This window comes from Protopterus annectens, chromosome 3.part0 (assembly GCF_019279795.1).
Source record: "Protopterus annectens isolate FY-2018-M chromosome 3.part0, PAN1.0, whole genome shotgun sequence".
NCBI lineage: Eukaryota > Metazoa > Chordata > Ceratodontiformes > Protopteridae > Protopterus > Protopterus annectens.
In genome coordinates this window covers 542,905,518-542,925,849 of record NC_056731.1, presented here as the reverse complement: position 1 = coordinate 542,925,849, position 20,332 = coordinate 542,905,518, and the positions used below count along the sequence as shown (strand labels likewise).

Sequence of the window (20,332 nt, the reverse complement as noted above, 5' to 3'; positions counted from 1 at the left end):
TTTTCTTTTCCTTTCCCTAACCCAAAGTTGGTCATCTAAGTGAGTTTCTTGCAAGAAAGTTATATCAGCCTTAGTTTGGTATGTGAGGTGCATGATTAAATTTCTTTTCTTTTTATCTACCATCCCTTTAACATTCCAAAAGTCTATGGTTATCATTTTTATTAATATTGTTGAAGTTTCTCATTAGTTGATACACAAAAATACAGTTATAAACTTTTTCTGATAGTGTATTTATCTTAAGAATAAATGCTGTGACTTCTGTACTCCTAAACTCTAAATAGGTGCCTAACCACCCATCCCTCTGTATTTGTAAATGTGCATGAGTTAAGAAACTAAAAGAAATTATTATTTTTAACAACAAGGAGTAGATATATATCAGAGGGATGTCAATAATACCCATAGTGTTCCAAATGCGAGCAGTCATTAGCTAACAGACTGTGCCCATCCCGCTCCTTTTATTATTTATATACTGCATATTCATTTTCAGACTTCTTAAAATATTATATTAATTGTGCCCTTAGATATTATATAGAGAGAAAAGGAAAAGTAGCTTTTATAAAATGTTTTGTAGTAACAGCAACATATTATAATTCTTAACATTTCAAGAGTTATTAAAGAGTTAACAAAACAATATTTTCAAAAACCAAGTACAATATATGTATATTTTAAAGAAGGCATCATTTTAAAAATTCAACAACATTTGCATTATTCTTGCTAACAGCAAGTAACTGTGGTTCTTTAAAATGTATTGGAAACCATACAATCATTGTGAACTCATATTATTAATTAACCAGTGCCATCTACCGGACACACAGGGGAAAAAAATGTTTTTATACCTTGCTCATAGACACCTTTAAAGGTAACTCAATGGTTATGCCAGTAGAATAATGATTATACATTTTAAACATTTAAAGAAGGCAGCACTTTAAAATTCAACAACATTTGCCTTATTCTTACTAACAGCAACTAACTGTGGTTCTTTAAGATGTATTGGAACTTCATTTAATATTGCACTGGCAAAAGCCATATAGATCCATCATTGTGTACTCATATATTAATAATTAACCAGTGCCATCTACTTGAACAAACAGAGAGAAAAGAGAAAAAAAAGTTTTATACCTTGCTAATAGACACATTTAAAAGTAACTCAATGGTTATGTCAGCAGAATAATGATTATACATTTTAAACATTTAAAGAAGGCAGCACTTTAAAATTCAACATTTCCCTTCTTGCTAGCAGGAACTAACTGTGGTTCTTTGATTGCATTGGAATCTTCATTTAACACTGCACTGTCAAAAACCATATAAACACATCATTGTGAACTCATATGTTAATAATTAACCAGTGCCAGCAACTGAACAAACAGAGAGGAAGAAGAAAAAAAAAAAAGAAATGTTTTTGTACCTTGCTCATAGACAGACATAAAAGCAACTCAATGATTATGCCAGTAGAATAATGAGTATAGATTTTAACTGAAACTACTTATGTATAATATTTACACTACTTAAACTCTTATATCAAAGGTTATATCCGATTTTTTAAATGTAATTTAACACTTCTTTTTTGTAAGCTGTAAATGCACTTTAAAGTCATTTCTCTATGCAGACAATGTTAGGTAGCTTTGTAACTTTTAAATGTAAAGGCAGTTGCTAAAAGACAGTACCTTAAGTATTACAGTGTAGCAAAGAGGTTTTCTTTACAGACAAGTAAGCAGAGTTATTTAGAACACATTCCACATCCATTTGTTTAAAATTTCCCATCTTCTTCTTCTTTCGGCTTTTTCTGGTTAGGGATCGCCACAGCGGATCACCTGTCCGCTCATGATTGGCAGTGGAGTTTTACGGTGTCGAGTTGCCAGCCCAGCACCCAACCTTCCACAGAAGGCACACACATACATGCACTCACACCTAGGGCCAATTTAGTGTGTCCAATCCACCTACAGCATGTCTCTGGGATGTGGGAGGAAACTGGAGCACCCGGAGGAAACCCACACGACCGCAGGGAGGACATGCAGATTCCGCACAGAAGGCAACCCAGCCGAGGATCGAACCAGAGAATCTCTTGGTGCGAGGCAGCAACGCTAACCGCTGCACCACTGTGACTGCCCCAAAATTTATAACAACCAATCAATGGGCATATATTGGGAGGTGGCAGCAAACCATTACACCTGTAGAAAAATGCATTCAGACATGGGGAAAACATGCAACTGCTTTACAGCAACCATAGACTAGGGAAAATCCTGCGGCTGTTTAAATTTCCCATAACAGTGGTATATTCTTCTGTCCTGTAGTTCTTTGGAGCTGTAGCACTTGTTTAGCCTTCCAAATGTTTTTGGATCAAAAGATATGAAAAGAGTTGTCTCAAGCAGGATTTACTTTGAAGAGATGCAGAAAGGTGGATTTTGCCTGGTCAGGTGTTTCCAAGGATATTTTTTCTTCTTTGTAATAAAATGTTAAAGTTGCAGGATATCTCATTTGGAAACGAATCTTATTTTCAATGAGATAATTGCAGTATTTGCTGAGTTTCTGTCGATTTTGTTTAATTTGTAAAGGAAGATCTTGAGTAATCATAATTTTATGTGCTCTCCATGTAACATTCTTTTTAATCTTATAAGCTGACAGTATCTGTTGAACATGTGCTGAATTAAGCAGTCTGATATAGATTTGTCTAGGAAGATCAGTTGTTTGTGTATGCTTTATAGCTCTGTGAGCTCCTTTGATCACTATCTCATCCAGGAGATTTTTATTAGCCAGAAGAGAGCTTAGTATTTCTTTTATTATTGGAATAAGTTGTGAATTATCAAAGCTCTCTGGAATACCTCTTATGATAAAATTATTTCTCCGGCTTCTAGCTTCCAAGTCTAACATTTTTTGCTGTAATTCTTTAATTATGGTGTCATTGGTTTGTGCTTTTTGTTGTAGTTCATTTATTTTTAGTTCATTGTCCATAATTTTAGCTTCATTTTGTTCAAGCCTAAGCACAATTTGATCCAGAGTAGAGCCAAATGTAGTTAACTTTTGAGAGAAACCCTGAACTTCTGTTTGTAAAGGTTGTAAAGCAGTTTTCAAATTCTCCAGTGTTTAAGGTTGTTCCTGTTTTAATCTTTGAGACATTTTATCAGCTTTTTGTTGTTGCTTGTTAATTTTTTGCCTTTTAGAAGTGGTTTATTTCTCAGGAGTAGTAATTGCAGACAGTTTGGTTTTTGTGATTACAGTTTCCATCCGATCTGGCTGATTCTCCATTAATCTTGTATAGTTAGATTTCTAGTAGTAGTGCAGAATTTTAAATGACAAGTCTTGTTATGAAAGTTGTTTTTCTTGTTGCTTTCCTCTTATTAGGCCTGTTAGTCTTGAACAATCCACACCATGTGGTTCAGGGCTCTGTTTCCAACAAGTAATTATTTTTCCTTCAGAATGCGAGAATCTTTGAAAGATAAAGATGAAACAAGTAAGTACTCGTATTTCTGCTTTAATCCATTGATGTTTGGTATAATTTTCCTAAGCGATGCGCTGGTTTGAAGTCAGATTATAGTATACGAATGCAGGAGCTGCACTGTCAGTGTGCTTACAGGCTGTCCACCATTTTGGAATCGTATGGATTGTTTCTTTATTTTTAAATAAGGAAAAACGTAAAGAGTATGGTGATGTGCAAATAGGGGGAGCGTATTTCAATAGAAGTGATATAGAAGTGATGGGAATTAAATTTGTAAGTGAACAATGTGTTTGAGGTTAGTGGAAGAAATTGTTGAATGATACCTGGGAAGTTATAACAATCTGGAAATGATATGATTTAACTTTTGAGAAGATAAGCTATTTAATGCATTTAGTGATATCTGAGAAGTGTGATGTATCTGGGAGTTGGAGTGTTTATGTATCTTCCTTGTTTAGACAGAAAAGTAATTGAGTTATATATTTTATCTCTGGGGTTTGAAACTGAATCCTGTTTAGAGAGGAATTTTTTATAGTATTAGTAAGGATGGGATGAATTTGATTAAGCCCATTGTTTTCTTAGTTTCTTTGCATATGTATTTTGTTCTAGAATGCAGGTTAGACAAATTGCATAGAGACCTTTTAGGAACAAATATGAGAAGTGTTTCCAGGAAAATGGAAAAAAATGGTTTTATTTATGGTAAAGGTAAAGAATGTATAACCTAAAATAAAGAATGGGAAATAAATGAAATGCAAAAAACTAATAAAAGAATAGTATGAGAAAATAATGGTAAGAAATTTCTTGACAGATCCATGCAGAGATGAAAAAAGAAGAAAGAAAATATAGTAGAAATGAAAGGAGTGAACATTTATGGAATTATATGAATGTAAAGATTTTTTGTGGAGCCTGATGATAAAAAAACTACTTGTAAAAAGTATTATGAAATGTAAAATACATTACTAGAAAATTACATTCTTTGGGGAAGAATAATCAGTGGATTTTTTTTTCTTAGAAGGTTTTTGGATAAACATTAAAAATATATGGAAAACAAATTGGATAGAGAATGGAAATGATTTTATATGAGGAAGTATGGAGAGATGAAAAATGTAAAAATAATATTGATTGGACTGACAAGAACGTTTGCCTGTATGGAGTGACTGGAAGGCAAAAGGTGCTGAAGTTTTATACAGTAAAACTTGATGAAACATGAGAATATTAAGAATGAAATTAGATTTTGGTTGTGTAAAAGAATGGAGGTTTGCAATTTTGTGTATGTGATATAGATATGATTTCAAATTATTGTCAACAATATTTGAATATGTAGTCATTTAAATACATGAATTATTTAAATAAAGACTGCCTACTCTCTTGTTGACAAGTGCTGTGAGATTTTGTAAATACAGATTTCTCGTGTGAAGGATGACACATTCAGGAGTGAAGAACCCCTATTGTTCTGCACTGCAGTGTCAGTAATGGCAAATAAATGCAAGCACCTGTGGTGAGAACAGAACCCATGTCTTTCAGATCTTCCATCATCACTGAGTATACTATTTGTAGAGCCACTGACACTGTCAGAAATATCTTGGCTGATGTTCTGAAGTTGCATTACCCAGTCAAGCTGCTGGAATGCTTAGCATAGTGCTGTGACATAATGTGGTTGGCAAATTTAGTTGTTCATTATTGCCTACTGTTAGTCCAGGCCATTTTCGGCCACTGTAGAAACAACCTTTCTTACATTGTCACTATGGACCATTAGAGTTACATTAGGGTTACAAAGCATTCAAGTGCATATTTTGAGTGAATGTGATATCAATTTATTCAGAATAACTGGTTTTCCTTTGTAGACTATTGATAAATATGTCATGACATTGCTCTTCAAGATCAACACCCATCTGAAAACGGGCACCTTCTAAGACCATTTATAAATATTGTAGCCAACACTTAACTGAATAGTAAAATGACCTATTAGGAGACGAAAAATATTTAGAAAAAACAATGAACATGAAGATTGTGTGCAGTGCTATAACTCATGTTTATTTATTATGTGTTTATTTGTGTATTTATTTTGTTTTATGTAGGCTACATGTGCCTTAGATGAAAAACTGAAGGTGGAAGAAGATCTGAGAGAGTTACTGAAACTTCAGGATCAAAAGGTGTAAATAATCATCTAAATGGTTGTTTTCTCTTTATTGAATAGAAAGCTGTGGCAGGAAGGGAATAGCTGTGACCTAAATTATTTTCTTTTCAACTCAAATGTGCATTTTCTTGCTTGTGTGCATTGATGGACACACATACACAAACACACACACTTGTGATAGTGTGACAAGAGAGGGTAAGGGGTTGAGCAATCAATCTGAATGTCAAGGTAATTAAAAGCAGTAACATTACAGACCAGGTGTCTATAGCGGGGTAAAGAACTCAACTTACAATGATGTAGCTTCTAGGTCCAGAAAGGTACTGGTCCTTATCAGACCCATTATACAGTATAATGCCCCCTTCTTTATGTACTTAACCAGACACATGCAACAACTGGAACATCCACAGAAGTTCCTTACAAAAAGCATGCAACAAGCAAACACAATGTCCTACACTGATATTCAATGACTGACCTAATGATGACTGTGTAAATGGGGACAATGACATCCCTAACTCTAGACGCTATCTATTTGTTTATAAGTTGTGCAATATAGAAGGACTTTCTTACAATAATGGCACATGTTGATCAAAAGGTATGTCAATGTCTATGTAAGTTCACAAATCCTGAATAACTGGGTCAGCTCTTAGGGGAGTACTGTCAATGTGGTAGTTCCCTGGGGTAGATTAAAAAGATACAGTAATGCATTTTTGGCATATAGTTGCAGACCATGATTTGACACCAGGTATTTATAGGTTCATAGGTTCATAGGTAGGCGGTAGGCTATCGGCCCAAGGGCCTACATAAGCCTAGCCAGCAAGGTACCATAGTTTACGCCACCCAAGAAAGTTATTTTCCTGTGACACTGTCCAGCAGAGACACAGAAGTGATCCCCAGGGTGTATTTCCTATTTCCCATCCACTCATCAAGATTTTTCTTGAAGAGTGCTAATGAAGAACTTTGCTTGACATAGATGGGTAGCTTGTTCCAGAGTATAGGAAGTCTCTGGGACAGGAATCTATCCCTCCAGCGTGTCCTGTTTATTGTGGTGACAAGGTTTAGGTCCCTTAAGACAAACCTTCCTGCAGGATGGCTAAGCCATTTGGGGATTCAGTAACTACTCCCAGCTTGCAATCATCCGCAAACTTAGTTAGCCAGAGCCCTTTGTTGGTGGCTTTTACTTTAGAAAAGTAGATGCCAAACAGGAGAGATCCTAGCACAGAATCCTGGGGGACTTCACTGGTGACTTGTCTCTTTGTAAAGGTAAGACTGCTTTGATGACCTTTTCAAAAAATCCATCAGGTTAAGTAAGCATGACCTGCCCTTGACAAAAAGAAACTGAGACAGGCCCAGTGTTTGGAGATTCCATATGTCCTGATTGATTAATTCTATGATAAGTCTTTCCATGAATTTGCATGTGAGGCTGGTCAAACTTATGGGTCTGTAATTGCTTGGATTTGTGGAAGGTCCTTCCTTATGCAGGGGAATGACTGTAGTTTTTCTCCATTTGCTTGGTACAAAACTTGTATGGAGGCTGAGACTGAACAGTGTTGTTAGGGGTGTGACTAAATCATGCTTCATCCTATTTAAGATGCATCCAGGGATATTGATGAACAGTTAAAATTTGATACCTACCTACTAACCAATATAAAGAAAACCCACAGGAAACTAGGAATGCTCTACTGCCATAACCGGTATATCACTCCCACTACTAAACTTGTACTCTCTAATACCTTCCTCATTCCTTCTCTCCTATATGGTGCCCCACTTCTTACCAACCTTCAATCTTCTTTAAAAACAAAGCAATCCTCCTGTTATAAATACATTTCTAAGTTTGCTACCGGCTGTATATCTTCCTCCCACCACTGCAATAGTCCACACAAATTAAATTGGCTTGAACTTCCCAACCATCTTACCTACATTCAACTTACTCATACCCATAAACTCATCTTTAATCCCCCCCATCTGCCCCTCCCTTGCCTCCTCCTTCAATAATGCACCTACCCAACAGACTTCTAAGATCCAATAACAAGAATTTACTTGACCTGCACAAGCCTGCTCGTCCTCCAGGCAGACACCTACCTACTTCCCCTAGCTTTCCTCTGGAACTCCCTGCCACCTCTTATTTGTACTACAGACAACCACTCAGCCTTTAAGAACCTGCTTCATTCCTATCTCAAAACCATCTGGGAATGTTCCTGCTCTCATCCCACATGACTCACCTTTTTTCCCCCATTTCTCACACTCCTTTACTTCTCTCTTCTCTTCATCATACTGACCTTCTCTGACTACTACCATCTTCATTTTTCTCATTTACTCCTGCTCTTGCTCTACCTTTTTTTTCTTATTGTCCCACCCTTCTTACATTCAACAATTAACACCTCTTATCCCCTATCCTACTTTAACTCTGCTAAGATTGTATGTAAAACTGTAATGTCAACCCTGTGTTATTTCATATTGCAGCAAATCTAACAGGAATATGCACCAATGGATTTTGCTTATTTTAATTAACTTATTTATGTGTGTGCATGTGTGTGTGTGTGTGTGTGTGTGTGTGTGTGTGTGTGTGTGTGTGTGTGTGAATTTACCTTTTGCTTTTTTAACTGTATTTTCACTGCAATCATTGATTTTTTGTGTAATACATCATTCTTCAATATTATTACATAAATGTAAATGCATTATGTCCTATTATTCCTATGGTGCAGTATTCTTACTGTGGGGGATTTCTTGCCTCAGGTGACCCAACATCGGCTCCTATATAAAAGCTTAAGCCTGGCTGCTGTAGTTGTGTGGGACGTCACATGTAGGGCCATAAACCAGGGACCTTAAATGTGACGTCTGCATGCACAGACCTCAGAACTTTTCAGCCGCAGATGACGTCTCATCGTTCACTTCACTCCTACTCTAGGAGAAGAAGCTTTCAGAAGACTTTTAAAAAGTTAAGTACCCCACTGGAGAAATCTTACATTCTTTTTGCTTGAGCTTGGTTAGCTGTATTTTATATTAGCCGATGTCAGCTAAAAAGGGCAAATGCCATTGCGGACGTCAGATACCACATAAGGATACCCACAACCATTGCATCTTTTGTCTTGGGAAGGAACACGATCATACTGCATGTTCCATTTGCCAATCTTTCATACCAAAGACCCTCTGCAGCCATCTGGCCACATTAAATTTACGTCTCAAAAAGCTTGCACTTAGAATGGACCCCGAATCGGCTGCTGTGACTGAACCAATGTGGAAAAAAGCCAAAGTTTCCAGGCCTACTTCCGTTGCCTCTCAGCTATCGGACATCCTGCCAGTTTACGATATAGGAGTTAAGGGACATCTGACATAACCGACTACTTCGATGGCTCCCACCGAGGAAACCACTTCAGAAGTTGCGACCTGCACGTCCACAGAGATAGCCCAGATGTCGGTCCCTACCAATGTTGGGGGGGGCAGAAACAGTCACTCGGCCTTCGGAGACTCCTATTCCTGAGACTCAAGCTTCTGAACCTAGGTCTTCTTCCAACCCTACACCTACTAAATGTAAACAGAAAACTAAACATCTGACTCCTACCCCTGAAGGAGTCCCTGACTGGCAATCTTTCACTAACTTTCTGATGCAGGCCTTTATGGCCCTCAGCCCCACAGGCTCTACTCCCTCCACTATACCTGAGCTCAGCCCAAGGCCTGCCTCTGCCATTTCTCTCCCCTTGCAGACTACCCAAGAAGAAGAAGAGGGACTAGAACCATACTACTCTTCATCTAAGAAGATTCCATTTCTTATGCATCCCAGATTGCCTTCCCTTTAGAATATTATAGGTTCATAGGTTGGTACTAGGCTATCAGTCCTAAGGCCTATGCAAGCCTAGCCATAACAATTCCCTGGAATTTTTTTCCCACAATATTTACTTCTCTGGGCCACCAGATGAGGAATCTATTGAACGGGACACACCGCCAGAGGACATTACCTTTGGTGAAACAATAACTAAGATGAAAGAGTACTTTAAATGGGACGCTACCCAGATGACTGACACCCAGAGGAGGTATTTTGAACTCCTTCAAGTGGAGTCTCCCTCCCCATCAGCCATCCCACCAGTCTTACCTGCCTATCTGGATGCTTTTACCTCTGCATCCAAAAACCCAGACTCTCAACCACCTGCACCTGAAAGACCAGACAGGTTTTATAAGGCTCTTGATGACCAAAAATTCTTAGTTAAATCCCCCTTGGCAGACCATGCAGTCATTGCTGTCTCTCCAGACAAGCAATCCAGACTTATTCCCTCTGCATATCTTTTGCCTACTGATAATGACAGCAAACTATGGACAGGATTGGTAAAAAAAGTGTACACCTCTTCCACCCTGGCCTTCCGTGCTATAAATTACAAGACTCACATGGTTAAATATGCACTGGAACTTGTCTCTCAAGCAACTAACCTCCTGGCTGCCACACCTGACTGCCCTACCAAAGCAGACATAACATCAAAATTGTCTCTGGCTTCACAGGTAGCCAGACATTCAATTAGGTGCAGTTATGATGCTGCAGAGGTCTCTGCTAGGTCAGCAGCTTTTGCTTCCATCCTCCAAAGATACTCCTGGCTGTGCCTACAACCTCTGCCTGAAGACTTCAAAACTAAGATTATGGATGCCTCCTTAGACCATAACCTTTTGTTTGGAAAACAGTCTACAGAGCTTTTTAAAAATCTGCAGGAGAAAAGCAAGGAACTGCAAAACATCAAGCATTTGCTTGTGTCCCCTGTTCCAAAGTATTACAGGAACTACCTGTGAAAACCTCATTTGTCAGGAGAACCCCTTCCTTGGTCACCACTTCGTCCTCCAGACACAGGAGGAGAACCAGAAGGCAAACATTCTCCAGACCTGAATCGACCAAGTCCTAGACAGTCCTTTCTGGATAGAAATGCACCCAACAATGCACGACTGCCTTGTCCATCTGCCTTTGTCAGCCCACCTATCCCACTGTTTACCCATCTGGAAAACCATCAGTTCAGACCAATGGATACTGAGTATCATCCAAAATGGATACTTCCTTTCCTGGAGGGAAAAGCCCATCCCAAAGAACACCCCCCCCCAAAAAAAAAACAAATCCACCTACTTTCACAAATTCTTCAAGACCTCCAAAAACTAGGAACAATAGAACCTGTTCTTCGTGGGCAAGAAGGAAAAGGATTTTACTCAAGACTCTTTCTGGTCTCCAAAAAGGATGGTCCTTGATTACTTATACTGGATTTATCTTTCCTGAGCCTATTTCTAGAAGAGCCTTCTTCAAAATTCTCTCCCTCCCAACCCTACTCACTGTTATCCCAGACCAAGGCTTCATGGCCACTCTGGATCTAAAAGAATATTATCTCCATATCCCCATAAAACCCTCCAACAGAAATTTTCTATGTTTCTCTGAACCCTGCTCTCACTTTCAGTTTCAGCACCCAGAGTATTCACAAAATGCCTAGCCCCAGCCATTGTTTACTGCATGACCCAAGGTATGCAACTCTACTCCTACCTAGATGACATTCTCCTTCTAGCAGAGACAGAAACCTGTCTCAGAAACCACCTCAGGTTCACCACCACCCTTCTTCAAAACCTGGGCTTCACCCTCAATTTAAACAAATTCTCCTTGCTCCCTCGGCAAAACAAAATGTTTCTGGGCTGCAGGAGCAGGACAGACCTAATGCGGGCCTTTCTCCCACAGGAAAAGGTCCACTCCCTCTCCACTCACTTTCAAAACCTTTTACTGGAATCTCAGATTTCTGCAAGACAATTCCTGCAACTCCTTGGCCTTATGGCAGCCACCATTCCCATGCTTCCCTTGGTAAAAGTGCATATGCAAAAGTTCCAATGGGACCTCAATAACATGTAGTCATAACACCTACACTCTTTAGAGAGCAAATCCCCTTTCTGCCCTGCCTCAAATCAGAGCTAAGGTGGTGGATTCAACAAACCCGTCTCAACCTGGGAATGCCTCTCCAAATGCCCTCCCCAAACCAGTTCATCTTCATAGATGCTTCAGACCTAGGGTGGGGTGCCATCTACCAGGACTTCAAAGTTCAGGAATCTTGGAGTCCTACCCTTCAAAAGAAACGTATCAATGTCAGGGAGATGACTGCATTTCTCCTAGCCCTAGAAGCTTTTCTTCCTGTCCTCCACCCAGGACCCCTTCTAATATTCACAGACTGCACCACAGTCATGTGGTACCTCAACAACAAGGAGGAACCAAAGCCTAACTCCTTTGCAGAATAACCCTACAAATCTGGGAAATCACCTCCAGGCACAACCTGTCCCTGCTGGCCTCATACATACATACCCTCTCAGGACAACAAACAGGCAGATCTTCTAAGCAGAACATCTTCTCTACAGCAAAAGTGGATGCTGAACAGGAAAACCTTTCTAGACATTGTCCACCGGTGGGGCACTCCTCAAGTGGATCTGTTTGCCTCCCCCAGAACAGACAATTGACCAATTTCTGCACCAAGGTTCACTCTCCTGGGGAGTAGATGTCTTCAGCATTCCTTGGAAGGGACTGTTTCTTTATGCCTTTCCCCCCTTCCATCTAATTCAAAAGGTTCTACGGAAAATCAGGAAAGACAAACCAAAAATCTTGTTGGTGACACCCTACTGACCAAGGCAGCACTGGTTCCCCCTAGTTCACTCACTAGTAAAGGGCAATCACCACAAGTTACTCTACAAGGTGGACCTTCTCACACAACAAAAGGGAACCCTAATCCAGCCTCACCTAGAGATGTTAGCACTAACACTCTGAGTGATAAACTTCTAATCCCTTTTAGATGCCACTATTCAGAGGGCGTGCTTACAGTACTGAGGGAGGCCAGGAAACCTGCTACTAGAAAATCATACTTATCAAAATAGGAGAGATTCTCACAATGGTGTCTACGTAAAGACAGGGACCCCAGTTAAGCTGACCCTTCCCTAGTCCTTACATATGTGTGTGAACTCATTAAGGATGGCCTTTCTTACTCCTCAGTGAAAGTATATCTTTCAGCCATATCTGCCTGCCTGCCTGCCTCTAGAACCCCCTTTACTATCCAGGCTAGATGTTAAACTTTTCCTGAGAGGGGTCTTACACATCAGACAACTTAGAAAACCCATCCCGCCACCCTAGGATGTAAACTTTGTCCTGGAGAAACTAACACTTAGCCCCTTTGGCTTATAGATAGATTAGTGTGAGGCTCACTGCCCTTGTGGGCCATTTTAAGCCTAGCCGGTTATCCCATGTGAGAATCAAACCCTGCACCTTGTGCCTATAAGGTGAATACTTTAACCACTACGCCATGAGATGTCTAGGCTTAAAATGGCCCACAAGGGCAGTGAGCCTCGTACTAATGTATCTACATAGATTCATAGGTTGGTACTAGGCTATTGGCCCTAGGGCCTATACAAGCCTAGCCATAACAATTCCCTGGCTATTTCTTCCCACACTATTTACTTCCCTGGACCCCTGTCTAACAGGGCGACTGACGTGAACCCCGGGGAGAATTTCCTTTCTCCCATCCAATTATCAAGGTTCCTTTTGAAGAGGGCCTTCTCAAATTCCCTTAGGCAGGAGTAGTTTACTGGGTCAGGCTCAAGTTTTAATTCAGGCTATTGATCCTGCTTATAAGGTGATTTCTGGTAAAAAAAAAAAAAAAAAAAAGAGGGGGTGCCTCTTTCCCTGAAGAGTTTTAAGATTCTGAAACTGCACAGGAGGATGAAGGGACAGATAAAGTGTTTTCTCCTCAGATTTCTGATTCAGAGTCAGAGAGGAGCTCAGTTCCTGATTCTCCCTGTTGTGGTTTCTCTTTTCTCTGTGATTATTTCCAGAATGTGACAGTGTTTTTAGTGTTTTAGGATGGCGCAGTGGTGAAGTAGTAGCGTTGTCACCTCATATCAAGAGGTTCCCTGGTTCGATTCTCGGCTTGAGTGCCTTCTGTGTGGAGTCTGCATGTCCTCCCTGCATTGGTGTGATTTTCCTCCGGGCACTCTGGTTTCCTCCCACGTTACAAAGACATGCATCTGGAGTGTTTCTCCCCAGGCCTCCACTGAAAATTGCCTTTGTTCCAAGTTGGACTTTCCCAGTTAACAAATGTTAAATAAATAAATTTTCATTGGGAGAAAACTGAGGTTTCTCAGTCCCTCAGAAAATACTGTGAGCTGTTACAGAAGGAATTTCCAGAACCTTCACCCATCTCAGCTTCTCTCAGCTTTGGAGGATGTGTGTGTTGCTCCCTGCAATTTTCTTGTTAGTCAGCTTGTTGCCCTAAAAAGGCAGGTGGACTCCATAGGCAGCTCAACAGAACTAAGTCCTTTAGAAAACAAATCAGCTCTTTATTTCTTGTGATGGGGCAAAGAACAGCCCATGTCAAAACTGACTTTTAAATTGAGATGGTTGTCTTCATCTATTGCTTTTTGTTATTCTCACCATGGCAAATCTATTCCAGGCAATATCAAGACACATTCTAGTGGAGCCTTGGTTTCTTTGATGGCATACTAGAACAGAGTGGACTCTAGAAGCATTCTAAAGACAGCAACCTGTTCATATGTGCATAATTTTACAAAGCAATCCAAACAGAAATCCTTTTCTGGGTCCAAGACTGGCCTTGCTAGGACAATTGTCCAGGTGCTCCTGGATCCTTATCCTTCCTCCACCCAGGTTGGATAGGTTTTGGCAATCAACACATATAGCCAAAGGCTACTGCAGCAGTGAAAACAATGAACCTAGTACAGTTGTGTAAGTTGCACTTACCATAACAGTAGATGTTTAAATTCTTCACTGCTGCAGTAGCCATACCCACCCTCCATCCTTCTACTTCAATATATAATTAGTTAATGGTTACAGAGTTAGTTTTACTGTTTGTATCTTTTTTAGAGGTTCAGGATGAGTATGCTCTATTCTCTCTCTCTCTCTCTCTCTCTCTCTGTTTGTGCAAGAAAGTCCTAAAGTTGTCCCCACTTTGGTGATTTCCCTCCAAGGGACTAGCCAGTCAGCAGTTAGGGTGTAGGTGTGGGAGGGAGGCAGAGCTTTGTTAAACTGGCCTGTTGTTGTATCCTGGGCAGAATGCATTTACTGGCATGGTAAGTGTAACTTACACAACTGTACTTTGCCTTTGATGTTATTCTGCTCTACGTTCCAAATAGTCATGAGTCATTCCATTCTACTGATATCACACAAGGATGATTGGATATACTTGACAGTTCTTCAGGATGCATACTGTCACATTGAACAGGCAGGTGATACAGGAGATTTCTTCACTTCTGGCTGGGTGCCAGTTATTAGCAATTTAGAGCCCTGCCCTTTGGTCTCACTACATTCCCTTGGCGTGCTCACTAAATGCATGGCAATGGTCGAAGTCCACTTGAAAAAGCTGGGATTCTGAGTGTTTCCATATTTTGATGACTGGCTTCTCTCTGCTCCCATCAACCCTCTTGTGATTCAAGCCAGGGACTACTTGATCCAACTATGTCTTCATCTGGGCATTACAGTGAACTACGCCAAGTCTCAGCTCTCTCCCGCTCAAGTTCTGGAGTTCATTGGTACTCATCTGGATAAGGTGACACAAATCACATCTTTACCGCAGACAAGAATAAACACTTTACAGAGTCAAACATCCCACATTCTGTCTCTTCCTTCCCCTCTAGCAGGATTGGCATTACAACTCCTTGAATCTATGGCAGCTTCCATAACTCCAGTTGCCCTTAGCAAGGCACTGTATGAGGGTACTGCAATCAATAAGATGACAGCCTCTGTCCACCCCACTAAGGATTACAAATATTTCCAGGGAACCTGCTAGATTACCACAGAGGTTTCTTGGGGCCACCCTTTTATTCGTCCTCCACCCACAGCAACAATGACTACAGACACCTCCCAACTAGGATGGGGGCATTACTTGAGAAGGACAGTCTAAGGAACATGATCCCACTTAGAGGTCAATCTTCACATCAGTTTCCTGAAACTGAGAGCATTTCTATTAGTGCTGCAGGCATTTCAAGATGCTGTACCTCCATGGATGATTGCCATCCAGACAGACAATATGCCAGTAGTCTAGTACATCAGCAATCAGGGGGGAACTGGATCCTCTTCCCTATGTGGAGAGGCTATGAGGATTTAACAATGGGCGATCTCTTCCAGCCACTTTTTTGGCAATGCATATCCTGGGGAAGTCCAAGGTGCTAGCAGACAAACTGAACAGGTCCATCTTACTCTGTCATGAGTGGTCTCTCATCCTTGTGGTGGTGAACTGATTTTCTGGCAATGCGACCAACCAAGCTGTGATTTCTTTGCTTCCCCTCTCAACTCCAAGTTCAGTAGGTACTTTGCTGTGATCTCCCTAGAGGGGGAGTCACAGAGATAATCTCTGATTCGCTATTGACTCCCTGGGCCCTTGTACGAATTTCCTCTTATCCCTGTAATTTCCAAATTCATCTCACCATAAGTGCAAAGTAATCTTCATTACTCCGTTCTGGCCTCAACAAGTATGGTTTGCTTTCCTGTGGCCTCATCTAGTGCACCCCTCTTGAGTGTTGGATCATCTCCTGTCTCATCCATCAGGGATGACTCACCCAGACATGGCTTCTCCACTTCCAATCCACTTCCAATAATGTTTAGACATTCCAGGTTTTCCTCCCTGGCTTGACACATCCTCATAGTCTCTCAAAAGGATTCTACAAAGAAGGTATATAAGAGCAAATGAAAGAAATTCTCTCTTTGGGCTGTTCAGGTTCATAGATGTTTAGTAGGCTAACAACCACAAGCCTTTTTAAGCCTAGCCATGCATCCCAAATCTCTGACAAGTTCTGATACCCTTGATAAGTGTAAGCCTGGGCCTGGGAGATGAACCATTTACAGGTTACCTGCGTCCATTAGAGATATAGGTACCAAACCATGGAAGAATTTCTGGTTTCCCATCCAGTTGTCCAATTCCACTTGAATTGGGTTAGGGAGGAACTCTGCTTTACATGGATGGAGAGCCTGTTCCATAGACGGGGTAATCTCTGGGATGCATACCTATCGCTCCAGCAGGTCGTATTTATATCACGGGCAAGGTTTAAGTTTTTAGAACAGGTAATTCTGGTGCTGTTTGTTTTGTGGATATGCAGGTCTATCAGAGTGGGGTTTGACAATGCCCTGTATGCCAGTCATAGATCTCCCCTCAGAAGCCTTTAGGAGACAGAATACAAGGGAAAGGGCTTTCCGGCAGTCTGCATGGGATGTATTAGTTACACCCTGTATTTTTCTAGTGAGAAACCTCTGGTTAGGTGCATAACAAAGGGGACATTGTACTCAATGATAGGTCTGATGAATGTCGAATACAGTGGAACAATGACTTCCTTGGACTTAAATGCCTTACCTTTGTTTATAAGTTGTGCAGTATAGAATGATTTCCTCACCACTGTAGACAAGTGATGATCAAAGGCTAAATTACTATCTATGTGTGACCCTAAGTCCCTGACTAGTGGGTCAACTCTAAGGGGTGTGTTGTCAAAGATGGATGACCTCCCAAAGGATACTATTATGGATTTCTTGACATTTAGTTTTAGTCCATGGCTCTTACACCAGTTGTTTGTCTGTGTCAGACCCTCCTGGAGAACATTTGTGTCAGTGTGAGATTCAATGACAGCTTCTAATTTGCAATCATCTGCAAATTTAGTCAGCCAGAGATCACTGACATTGGCCTTGATGTCTGAGAAGTCATTGCCAAAAAGGAGCAGTCCAAGGACTGATCCCTAAGGGACTCCACTTGTGACTTACCTCTTTATAGAGGTGGACTCCCCAATTCTAACTTCCTGGGTCCTGTCTGTGAGCTAGTTAGCTATCCACTGGATGACATACGGGTTTTTACCTAACCTCTTGAGTTTGTCACTCAGGAGTGGGGTATTGTGTCAAATGCCTTGGCTAAGTCAAGGTAGGAAAATGATTTTGCCCTCATCCATTGCTTTGGTGACCTTCTTAAAGATGTCCTCCAGGTTCAGTAGGCATGATCTCCCCGTGGTGAAACCAAACTGGGTTGGATCCAGTGTCTGGAGGTTTACTATATCTCTACTGATCATCTCCGTGATAATTCTTTCCATTGCTTTCCATATAAGACTAGTGAGACTTATGGGTCTGTAATTTCCAGGGTCTGTAGATGGTCCACCTTTGTTCAGAGGCATAACTGTTGCCTTTCTCCATCTTAATTCCAGAGGCCCTGATAGGTCATGTTTCATGTTATTTAGAAGGCATCCTGGGATATTGTCTGGGCCCATTGATGGAGTGTGCTTGGTCTTAGAGAGAGAGCATTAAGGACCTGTTCCCTAGTGATAGTAGGGGGAGTTATATATTTTGATATTTCCTGAGGGAAGGTTGAGGGGGAGAGGAATAAAGCTGGAACTGAATTTATCAGCCAGGAGGTTTTCTATGTCTTCTGGCTCAGTATAGGTGGCTCCATTTACAATGAGCTCTGCACACAATTGTGTACTGCCTTTGAGGTTGAGAAAATAGCTAAAGAATGCTTTGTGGTTGTCCTTGGCCTGAGAGGCCAAAATTACCTCAAAATTGGCTTTGTTAGACTTTATTTGTCCTCTGAGTTGTTTGTTATTTTGATTAGAGTGATTTTATCCTACTGGACGCTACACCTCCTAATTTTTGTCATAATTTTCTTCCTCCTGTTATACAGCCGATTGATTTAATGATTCCACCAAGTTGGCTTGTTTTTTGAGTTAGTTCTGTACTTCTTCCTGGTGGGTACAGGTGCCTCTGCGCAGCTATTCACATGCAATTAGACCCCCTTTTCAGCACCTCTACCAGCTAGTCTAGATTTTTCTTGCTTCCATTTTTAACAGTGGAACTAGTTATTCTGCTATAAAGACCCAACTTGCAGCTATCTGAAATTTTCATGAAGGATATAACAGTTCCTCCATGGCATCATCTAGATTATGCAAAGCCTTCCTCAAAGGTACCTTCTTACTCTGACCCTACTCCTCCATGGGATTTAACTACACTTTTTCAAGCCATGACTTGCCCCCTGTTTTGAGCCAGCTGCCAAGGTAGACTTAAAGTTTGTATCTTGGAAAACTACTTTTCTGGTCATGATCACATCGGCCAGACAGGTATCAGAACTCCAGTCTGTCTCTTCTAAGCCACCATACCTAATCTTTCACAATGACATTGTGTCTGTCCATACTAATCCTTCTTTTGTATCCTAAAGAGATTCAGAAACGGCTACAAATCAGTCCATCAGCCTTCCCTCAAAATTTTCCAGCAAAAGAGAATACTTGCTGCACCTTTTGGATGTTCATAGACAACTTAGAGTCTATATCCACAGGACAAAAGATTTCCAGAAATCAGAACAGCTATTTGTTTCCTTTTCCAAAGTCCTGCTGGGTTAATCAGTTTCAAAGGTGACTTTAGCTAAATATCTCTCTGATCGCATTTCTTTTGTCTATAATAAAAACAGATTGACTTTTTCTAAACATCCACTATTTCTGTGGCCACATCCTCCACTTTCTGGTCTAGAGAGTCTACTGATGACAATTGTGGAAATACCACTTGGTTTAACTCACTACAAATTGGACATTCTTTCTAGAAATTTGTAGTTTATTGGCCATTCTGGCAGTTTTTCCATCTCTTTCAACTTTCTATTTTAAAAGCCCGCGTTGCAGTTGTTTCCCGCCTTTCCTGTAACTAGTCTAGTCCAGATACAGATTTGCTGTATCCAGGAGTGTATGTAAGCTTCTGAGAAGTGCCAAAATCTGCTCTTCAATTTTTTCCCTAAGATCTGCTAGTTCTCTCCTCTCCTCTCCTGCACTTTTACTAGCTTATTAGTCTAGCACTTTACCATACCAGACTTCTTGTAGCAATTATTGTAGCACACAAAAGTGCTACCAGCACTAAATGTTCTAGAAGGAAACAGCTCCAGTACTTATTATTAATGCCCACCCCTCCAGGCATGTCTAAAGGTCAGTTCCCTGTGCTTTCTCCTATTAACCTGATGAACTTGGGCATCCTGAGGCAATGTAGCAACTGCCTCATGTACACTGACAACCCTCTCCTCTTACCTCCCAACACTCAGACTTGTGAGAGATGCTGTTATATATCCAAATTGGAAGCCACGCACTCTCCAGCCAAGACTGGAATAGCTGGTCAAAAGGAGAAGGTCAACACTTGCACCACACCACATGGAACACATAGCCCTTCAGAACACACACCAGCACTGTCTTTACATAAAAACACAAACAACACACCCACCTTCATGGAAGCTGTCAGTAAAAATCTACCCAAACAGCAGAGACCTCCAAGGTAAAAATGCACTCAACCACCACAACACAACACTAATCATGAGACACACAACTCTCCTGAAGAGTGTGCCACTCAACCAAACGCAAAACAGCATGCCCAGCACACTAGTCACAGGTGACTCGATAGTGAGGCACACTGATGTCCCACTCACTAGGATGAATAAGGAGAAAGTAACAGTCAGCCGCCTGTCAGGTGCCAGGATCCACCACATAACACATGCACTCAGGTCCTCAACAACAGGTACAAATATGACTCTGTCATTGTACATGTGGGTCTGAATGACCTGAGATGTACCTCCCTGGACTATATGAAAAGTGATGTGGTGGAGATCTCGGATTATGTAGCCCAGGCAGGTATGACCCAAGCCCTGAGCAGAATCCTACCATCACCCAGAATTATATCACAGTACAAGCAGAAAATGATTGATTTCAACAATTGGCTAAGTTTCTGGTGTCGTTCTAAGGGGATCCAGTATCTGTCTGCCTGGAATGACATGATT

At 40.9% G+C, this 20,332-nt stretch overlaps 1 protein-coding gene across 1 annotated transcript in view; it reads left to right on the top strand.

Annotated features, from left to right (window-relative positions):
* The window catches only part of LOC122796467 (leucine zipper transcription factor-like protein 1), a 555,892-nt gene that overhangs the window by 458,654 nt on the left and 76,906 nt on the right, over positions 1-20,332 (top strand). Inside the window, exon 3 of the mRNA XM_044064968.1 lies at positions 5,509-5,583. Coding sequence (XP_043920903.1) covers positions 5,509-5,583 — 75 coding nt within the window. The remainder of the gene's footprint in view (positions 1-5,508; positions 5,584-20,332) is intronic.